Source organism: Gavialis gangeticus, unplaced genomic scaffold, assembly GCF_001723915.1.
Source record: "Gavialis gangeticus isolate Ggan-Ray unplaced genomic scaffold, GavGan_comp1, whole genome shotgun sequence".
Taxonomy (NCBI): Eukaryota; Metazoa; Chordata; order Crocodylia; family Gavialidae; genus Gavialis; species Gavialis gangeticus.
The window spans coordinates 105,192,818-105,202,563 of record NW_017729033.1 but is presented as its reverse complement, the minus strand read 5'-3'; the positions used below and the strand labels follow the sequence as shown (position 1 = coordinate 105,202,563).

The following is a 9,746-nucleotide window of genomic DNA, read 5'->3' as shown; positions in this document are numbered from 1 at the left end:
AAGGATTTGGCTGTAGCTGTGTTGGCTTAAGGACATAGGCAGAAAAGTTTCTTGGGGTAAATCTGCTATCTTTTATTAGATCAATTCAAATAGTTGGAAAAAATTCTTCTTAACAAGCCTGCAGGTATAAATACCCTTCATCAGGCTGAGGAAGCATCTGGAGTTGGGGTGTGCTCTCCCTGGATGGAATTAATAGTAAAGAAGCCATAGGCTAGTATGCATGCAAGAAAGCCAGTCAGTGAGGATGTAAATTGAGGAGTGAGGGGATGAGAGAGGCTGGGGGGGGGGGTGGGGAATGAATGTTGCTGGTAAATAGTGGAGAGGTACCTGGGCAGTCAGATGTCAGGCAGTATTATAATGCGTCATAAATCCCATGTCTATATTTAGTCCATGATTTTTTGTATCCGGGAGGTTGATGAAGTGATGTTTATAGGCTCATCTGTGAAAAATGTTTTGTAAATTCCCTTTAAGGATTATTACTGAGAGATTTGAGAGTCAGTGGTTTTCTTGTGAGAAATGTGCCCCACAAGTAATTGGGTATTCTTGTCTTTGATAGATTTCCAGTGTGCATTCATTCTGGCGTGCAGCTGCTGTTCGGTCTCTCTTAAGTATTTTCCATCATGGCACTTGGTGCATTGGATGAGATCTATTACATATCTGGAGGTGCAGCTATGAGATCCAGGAATGCTGATGGTTCTGTTGTGGGGAGTAGTAATTGTGGGGGTGGTGGAGATATGTTGAATTTTGATTTCTTGTATGCTGCATAATTTACCAAGACATCTTATAAACCAGATTTGACTGGATTTACAGGATGGTTTAAAGTAAGCTCCAATTGTGGAGCCAACACTTTACACAAGTATTATCAACACGTTTTCCCATTGAACACTACCACCTCCTTTACCAAAGCAAATTAAGCAATTTTCAACAGATGCATCCTGCAGGAGGCAGCCATGTAGTGTGACCCACTCCTAGAATACCACCTCATACACTCCCTGATGCACATTACTAAAGGCAGCTTGAGTTTTGCTGTCTTGGTGACAACAGGCAGGACGAGTCAAACTTACTGCATAAGCACTACTTTCTTGCAGAGGCCTGTTGTTACAAGTGAGAGAAAATCTTGGCAATGTCCAGACATGAGTGCATGTTTGGTTCCCCAGGGATAACTAGCAGCAGTGCACCTTGTGTTGCTGCTAGTTGCCCCCAGGGAATGTCTGTTCCATGCATGCTCTGGTACACGACATGTTACCCCAAGTGGAGTAGGGTAGTCTTACCTGGGATTCTGGGGGCCTCCCGGGACTGCAGCAGCAGTGACTAAGCTGCACAGAGCCTGGCCTGCAGCAGAGTGCAGCTCTTGCCATCCAGGCTCCGCTCTGTGTGTCACACACCGGCACCGCATGCACCACTCCACATTTTTTCCGTGGTTTTTTTTTTGGGACACACGGATATCCAGGGATTCAAAAAAACCTCCATGCTGCTCCCTTGCAGTGTGGAGAACAACTGAAAGCGTGGCCACAGAGGTTGAACGTGTGGTCACACAGCTGCACTCATCTGGACGTGGCCAAGATGGTTTGTGGATTAGAGTTAGTTACAGACATTTCTATTCTTGTGTAATAACATGCCTGGTGCAAACACTGGGAAGGCCTGAGCCAATAACTGCCTCGTTTAAATTAGCAAGGGCTAGAGACAAAAACACTTTCTCAAGTGTGATGTCCTAAGCTCAGAAACTTGCTTTCTCTCCCTGAACTAGAACCAAAGATCACACCAGTAACTCTTAAGGCACACTGTAAGACTTGCTTGTTTTAAAAGGGTGTTGAGAGGGAGGGAGACAACTTTCTGGGAAAGATTAAAGGACAGAGTTGGAGAGGTCTTTTAGGAAGGCTTATTATTTTCTTTCTAATGTGATAGGCATGATGCAGAAATCTGAACAGTAAATGTTTGGTGTTTCTAACGTATGGTACCTTCTCTCCTTCCTCAAGTAGTCGAAGTAAAGTTGTATTATCAGTTTTCTCTTCTTCATCAATTGAACTTCCTTCAGATATTTGATCCTGAAGTTGTTCCTGGTTCTCCTCATCCCCTCCATCAGGAGCAGAACGAGATCGCTTCAGTGGAGGCTTTACAAGACCTGTGTAGAGGCAATCAATTCATAGTGACCAAATTGGTGGACTGGGGACAAAGCATGAGGGCCTGTACATATGTAAGTAATGTTGACAAATTTAGAATGTGACTGAATTGTGGTTTTCAACACCACCGAAGCTTCAGTTTTACAAATATCTTTTAATTCCCATTAGCAGTACCTACTGCCCTTTTGTTCCTGGGACATCTTTTAACATGATCTCGTCTGAGTCTTACTTTTAATATAACATATGAAGGCGTGGCCATTTTGTGATCCCTACTACTCCAAATAACCAAAAAGGGTGGAAGAGGGACAGAAAAATGTGTGTGCGTTTGCACATGTGTATACATGTATATAGTTTCATAAGAGTTTTATTAGCTATTGTTGTCAACATCTAGACTAGTCACTTAGCAAAACACGGGAACCTCAAAATTGGCTGCTTGCTGTTCTGGCAGTAGAATGAGAACCAACAGGACCCTTGGGGTTAACTTTAAAGTAAGAGTAAATTGAAGAAACCAAACTTAGGCAAGCAGAAATCTATTTAAATATCAGAACTTAGCCTCAAACAGATTAATGGAACAAATGACCAACCTTTAACTCTAGCAATAGTATCTTCCCCATGCTCTGGCTCCTGCTGAGTGGCTTCACCCTCTGAATTTTCTTCTATAGTATCCTGGATAACAGCAGGATTCCCAGAAGCCAGGCGCATGTAGTATTCCTTGCTGTCATAGCTTATGGCCCTTCGGTAGCGAGCTGGTTTCTTAGAAATAATCAAAAGAAAGCCTGTGGTTAACCAACAATGTAAACAAATAGTTTTCAAGAATATGCAAACATGGTACATGCACCTTTACCTGAGGTAAATCCTAAACTAATTAAAACCAATAAAGACAAAGCTTTAAGATTCCATTTCTAAAAAGATATGCAAAGAAGCTAATCAGTCTCTGAAATAATGATCCAACTGGGACACTGCCTGCAGAAAAGCTTGTAATACAGAGCTAATAAATATGGCCAGTGCATTATGATTCGTCACAAAAGACCTGATAAATCTGCATTTTAAGTTAAGTGTATTTATCTCAGATGGATGTTTTATTATATTCCATCAATCCCTGAAGTGTGAGCAACTTATCCATTAAATAGTTTATTTCTTCTTCAGGCATTAGTTTAAATAAAATTCTGCCTCAAGGAAAGATAAAGATGTACAAACACTTGTGATGCATTAAGCCTGACATAAAACCAAGGGGTTGTTGGTCTCAGAAAAGCTTTTGGGGATTTAACTACAAAAAACAAAAACCCTATTGAAATTAGTGGTGGTAGGGGAGTGGCCTGAGATGTCTTATTTAATGAAGTAAATTGCAACGCATATCTTTCAGTGAGTACAAGATACTACAAAATGAGGAGACTGAATGTGTCTGAATGATCACACAAGGAAAATTGGGGAAACAAAGTTAAAGGAAGAGAAATGAATGATTTCCTTCCTTCCCAAAAGGAAAAATTACTTTCTGTTGATGGAGAAAAGATAGATTTGGAATCTAAATTGAAGATTTTCATTTCTGACTGTTGCTTAGAAGGTTAGAAAACCCAGTACTGAAGCAGAAGGCATGGCAAGGCAATACCTTAGAGACTGATTCAGAAAGACAACTGACAAACTATATTGTAATCTACGAAAGCTCATCTCTCTGAACCAGTTAGTCTCTAAGACCATCTTTATAGGTGCTCCAGGAGTGGGGGCAGGGGCAAACACTTTAATTAGAGCAGCTCTGAGAGCCTCTCCAATTAAAGTGCCTGCAGCATTGTGTGTATTCAGCGTCCTGCACTTCAAAATGGTGGTGGAGGCGGGTGCTTTAATTACAGCTCATTTGACAAGCTTTAGTTAAAGTGCCCCTATCACCATTTTGAAGCGCAGGGACACTGAATACATGAGACATGGAGGTGGCTACAGCATGCTAATTAGCACACTAGCAGACTCAGTTAAATCGAGTCTGTTCCAACATGTTCTAATTACAGTGCACCAGAGCAGTGTCCCTGCATGTCTACAGGCACCCTTGGGTGCTACCCTGCCCTGTATTCTGCCTGCCTTCAGATTAAGATGGCTAACTGCCTCTCAGTACTCATACAGGTTAAACTCTGAAATTAAAAAAAAAAAAAAAAAAAAAACGTACCTTGCAGTACCCTTTCCCATGAAACCTAAAAATTATTCCTATTCATGCTTTAATTATCATCATAAACCCAGCATGGTACCACCTGCCATCAGCTATTTTAATAAGTTTAGGCATTCCCTCTTGCAGTTTTAGTTACTGGAAATACAAAACCATAAGTTTTTAAAAAGTGAATCTACATGTGATCCACCTGTAAATATTTGGGCAGCAAAATGATAAATTAGTGAAGTAGATAAATTAGCATATCTACAAATGTGTTGAATGATCAAAAGATGAAGGCTAATAAAATGGAGACGTCTTTATTCCTCTCAGACTATCCCTGAACTGAAAGAAACAAAGCAGGATGGCACCTTAGAGATTAAATGATTCAGAGGCATAAGCTTTCACAGATGACAGCCTATTACTGAAGTAGGTTATTGCCTACAAAAGTTTATGCCTCTCTGAACCAGCTAGTCTTCTAAGATGCCGCCCTGCCATGACTTCTACCTGACTTCAGATGAAGTTGGCTAACTACACCTCTGTACTCATGAACTAAGAGGGAATGCATCTTTTTAGATATGCCAGCTCACGTAAGGGGAGGGTGACAGATTAAATGTCCTGATAGTTTAGTACCAGAAACCAGGATTACACTTGCTGAAATTAAATTAATTCACTGCCATACTACTTTTGTGGCAATAACCGAAGAGCCTATAGAAAAAAACAACAGAATTAAACTGAAGGAAAAATGAGAATAATCATCCTAAATACACTATATATAATACTTTATATTATTTAACAGTTTTTATTTTATATGTATTAGTTAAACAAGAAGCTTATTACAAAATAAGTGAATGCAAACTGCATACCATACTTAGTGATGGGCAAGACTTAAAACATAATTTAAAAGGAAAGTGTAATAGTATTTGAATATGCAGAGGGGCCAACAGCATCCAAGTCCTGATTATTTTTGAGGCATGTCTGGTATTTTGAATCTTAAAATGCATTTCAATGATCTCCTTTTTTTCTACCATGGGGGGATTTGGAGGAAAAAAATTGACCTTGGTTCCATCAACAATTTGGTTACAATCCACTCCCACAAAAGCTATTGTATATTTTTAATAGGGTTTATTTTCTTGATATTAATAAGTAAAGTTAATTACAATTGGGAGAGGCACACTCCAAACTTCCAAATGCTGATCATCATTTTAAAAAAATAACGTAACAGTGGTGTTAATTTTCCTTACTACAAAAATAACTGTTGCCCATTACTAAACGTGTTCCATAGTCTATTAGTTTGGATCCAAAGACAATACACATTTTACAGTGAGAACAGCGATAGCCCAATACAGCCTGTTAGTGTGCAGCACAGAGGAGATGATCTAAAGAAAGGTTTAAGTGGAGACTGAAGAAGGAACAGCAACATCCAGGAGTGTGAATGATATAAACCTTTAATCCTGAAAATATTGAAAAAGCAAGGTTGAAAGCCAAACACAGAAGCCTTGTTAAGATTGCCTAACATGCAGAAAAAGTTTGTATTTGTTTTACATTCTTTCAGTGGGTAATTTTATGTCTTTACCTTTGGAGGAATGGTATCATCGGGTGTCTCAGGAGGTTTACTTGAGAAGTCAGACTGAAAATAGCGTATTAAGTATAAACATATCAGGAAAAAAAAACAAAACACTTTTGAGAATAATGCACAGTGGCACATTCTCCTTTTTGTGCAAGTCCACCAGTCATTAAAACTCATGAGTGTGATGTCAACAAAGTGAATTTTAACCAATAATGTAAGCACAGTTAGCATGGTCAGAATCCACCTTACCATTCTCCTAAAATAGTTCATGATTTTGCTTCTTAAAGTAAAATTTTTCCACACTTATTTTGATGAGACAGATACAAAAAAACCCAGATCTTTCAAAATGAATATAAATTTTTAAGGAGCAAGCTGCCACTCAAAAGGGTGACATGCAGTCACTACTTACGGCCCATGTATCCAGAAACAACACTGAAATATGTATCAAAGTTCTATGGGCACAAATAAGATGTGCACACAAAACCAAGTCAGGAGGCTTACAGTTTGCAGTATGTCTAAAGATCAGGTATCCATTTTATGCAATTTTTTTCAGGGCATGAGAATTACACTTCTCACCAAATTATCTCAGTAACGTTACATCAGCAACAACTGTAAGGGCTAAATTTTCATGCACTGCTCTAAGTATGAACCTCCATAAAAAATTAATACTGGCGTACTATCTGGTTGACTTTAGAAAACCAAAATACACAAACCTGGGGCACAAAATTACCTCATAGTTTCATAGTCAGTAGGGTCGGAAGGGACCCGAGCAGATCATCAAGTCCAACCCCCTGCCATGGAAGGAAAAAGTACTGGGGTCAAACGACCCCAGCAAGGTGTTTATCCAGCCTCCTCTTAAAGACCCCCAGGGTAGGAGCCAGCACCACTTCTCTTGGAAGTTGGTTCCAGATCCTAGCCGCCCAGACGGTGAAGTAGCGCCTCCTGATGTCTAGCCTGAATCTGCCCTCTGCCAGCTTGTGACCATTATTTCTTGTCACTCCTGGTAGTGCTCGGGGGAGCAGGGACTCCCCCAGTGCCTGCTGGTCCCCTCTGACTAATTTGCAAACAGTCACTAGATCCCCCTCAGCCTTCTCTTGTGGAGGCTGAACAGATTCAGGTCCTTTAGCTTCTCCTCACAGGGCCTGCCCTGCTGCCCCATGATCATGCAAGTGACCCTCCTTTGGACTCTCTTCATTTTGTCCACATCCCTCCTGAAGTGTGGCGCCCAGACCTGGACTCAGTACTCCAACTGCAGCCTCACCAGTGTCGCATAGAGGGGGAGGTTCACCTCCTTGGACCTGCTCGAGATGCATCTGTGGATGCATGACAAGGTGCGGCTGGCCTTCCTGACCACTTCCCCACACTGCTGGCCCATGTTCATCTTGGCATCAATGACGACTCCAAGATCTTTTTCTGCCTCTGCACTGACGAGAAGGGAGTTCCCCAGCCTGCAGGTATGGTGCTGGTTCTTCCTGCCCAGGTGCATCACCTTGCACTCATGAGTGTTGAATCCCATCCTGTTCTCATCTGCCCACCCCTGTGACCTGTCTAGGTCTGATTGTAGCCTATTCCTCCCTTCTAGCATGCCCACATCCCCCCAACATCTTAGTGTCATCTGTGAATTTGAACAAGGTGCTTTTTTACCCCCTTGTCCAAGTCTCTGATGAAGATGTTGAATAATGCGGGCCTAAGGACCCTGGGGGACCCCACTGCCCACATCCCTCCAGGTAGAAAATGACCTGTCCACCACCACTCTGGGTGCAGCCCTCCAGCCAACTAGTGACCCATTTGACTGTGTAGGTGTCGACACCACAGTCCCCTAGTTTTTTTTTTTTTAAATGAGAATGGGGTGAGAGACAGTGTCGAAGGCCTTCCTAAAGTCCAGAAAGACTATGTCCACTGCTACCCCTGCATCTAAGGATTTGGTGATCTGGTCATAGAAGGCCACCAGGTTGGTCTGACAGGACCTGCCTCTAATGAACCTGTGTTGGTTGCTCCCAAGCATAATCTCCCCTGCTGGCCCTTCATGGATATGCGCTATGATAATTCTCGCAACAAGCTTAACCTTACTCATGCACCGGTAGTGACTCAACTTCTCCTAAACAATGCGAATACTAAACATTCAGTCTGGTATTAGATACTGTGTATTGTTCCAAATGCCAGGATACATTTAGGAATGAATTCCTATTTCAAAAATAGAGCCTCTCTGAACAGCCAACCTTGAGGTAAACACAGGGTTCAAGAATCTACCACAACCCTGACGTAACCTGAGGTAACCTGTTCCAATGGTTAATCAGCTTCACTAGTGAAAAATTAGACAGATTCAGACTAGAAATAAAGTGCAAGCTTCAACTTTCTCAACTGAATTCAAGTGCCCTTCATGACTTTTCTGTTCACCACATAGGTGAATGAATCATCCCTTAAACTTCCCTTTGACAAGCCAGACAGATCAAGCCACTGGAATCTTTGACTGTAAAGAATTTCCCCCCACCTTTTAATTGTTCTTGTGAGCCCTACTTCAACTCTCTTCAATATATCAACAACTTCCTTGAACTGTGGACACCAGTACCAGACACAGAGGCTGCACCAGTACCAAACACCAGCATATTACCTCCCTGCTCCTACATAATACTCCCCTGTTGAGACATCCAGGGTAGGGAGACAAATTACACAAACTGATATATGCGATTGGAAACCAGTTAAATGCTGTAACACCAAAGTTCAATGCATATAAACCGCTTTCAAAATGGCCAAAACTGGTTTAAGATAAACCTGGATAGATGTACTATATCAGACTTAACTGATTTAGGTTAAATCAGTATACTGAACTTCTGCCCCAGATCCCCTCCAGATTCAAGTTAACTCACAGTTCTCCAGCATGCCAGGGTGGGTGGCTAGCTTTGGCCCAAGCTGTCTGCTCCAGCCAAGCAGGGAGGGGTGCTCTAGCACTCCCTAACATTTGGCCTGGGCCACTGCAGGCCTGTAGCTGCATTTCCAGAATCAAAAGTGCATGTCTGTTCACTTGCTCATCTGTTGAATCTATATAGCTTAGACTAACCCGAGAGGATTGAATCGATTTGACCTTAGGCTTTTTGATTATCTGTATTCAGCTCCAAAGATTATATAGCCGCAGGCCAGGAGTTCATGTTTAGCTAATTATTTCAGTATTTCCCCTAAGATTTTTTTTTAGGGCCAGGACATCCCAGAAGAAAGTCCCCCATCCTGTAGGTATGGCCCACGTCCATGGTTTGTAGATGAATGACTTACCATTTGGCCATACTGAAAGACCTGCTGTTTGACTCTACCCAGCTTATCAACAAAACCCAGATTCCTGTTCATTTGAGACTCTAGATTATTTAACATTCCCCCAACTTTACAAACTTTACCAGTCACAACTGTGTTCTCTTTCAGGTCATTGTTAAAAATGTTCTATTGCAAACATTACCGAGCCTTCTGTAAACACTTCTACTAATGATTCCTTGTTTACAATTACATTTTCAGATTTATTAGCTAATTTTAATCAATGTAAAGTCATGCTGGATTTGATTTATTCTACATTCTTAATCATTTGGAACCAAATCAAAAACCTTAGAGAAGTATGTTATGTCGACACCATTACCTTTGTTACCCAAGCATAGTATTATCAAAAATGTTATCAAGACAGTGATCCAGTTCTCATAAATGGCAATGCTAATATATTACCACTACTAATTACACAATCCTGCTTTAATTCTTTATGAATTGAGTCCTTTTTCAGCAGTTCCATTATTCTGCCTGAAATTAATGTAATCCTGACAGGCTATTTAATTCAAGGCACCATGTTTACCCTTTTTATATGCAACACAGGTTTTTTTCCATTTCTCTGTAACTTGCAAAGTATTCCAAGATGCAAATAATTATGACATCATAGGGATAACGGAGACCTGGT

At 41.1% G+C, this 9,746-nt stretch overlaps 1 protein-coding gene across 1 annotated transcript in view; it reads right to left on the bottom strand.

Moving 5' to 3' along the window:
• WDFY3 (WD repeat and FYVE domain containing 3) overlaps positions 1-9,746 on the bottom strand; it is a 258,223-nt gene that overhangs the window by 54,051 nt on the left and 194,426 nt on the right. The window contains exons 41-43 of the mRNA XM_019525884.1: positions 5,825-5,878; positions 2,705-2,873; positions 1,959-2,122 (exon numbers count right to left, since the gene is read on the bottom strand). Coding sequence (XP_019381429.1) covers positions 1,959-2,122; positions 2,705-2,873; positions 5,825-5,878 — 387 coding nt within the window. The remainder of the gene's footprint in view (positions 1-1,958; positions 2,123-2,704; positions 2,874-5,824; positions 5,879-9,746) is intronic.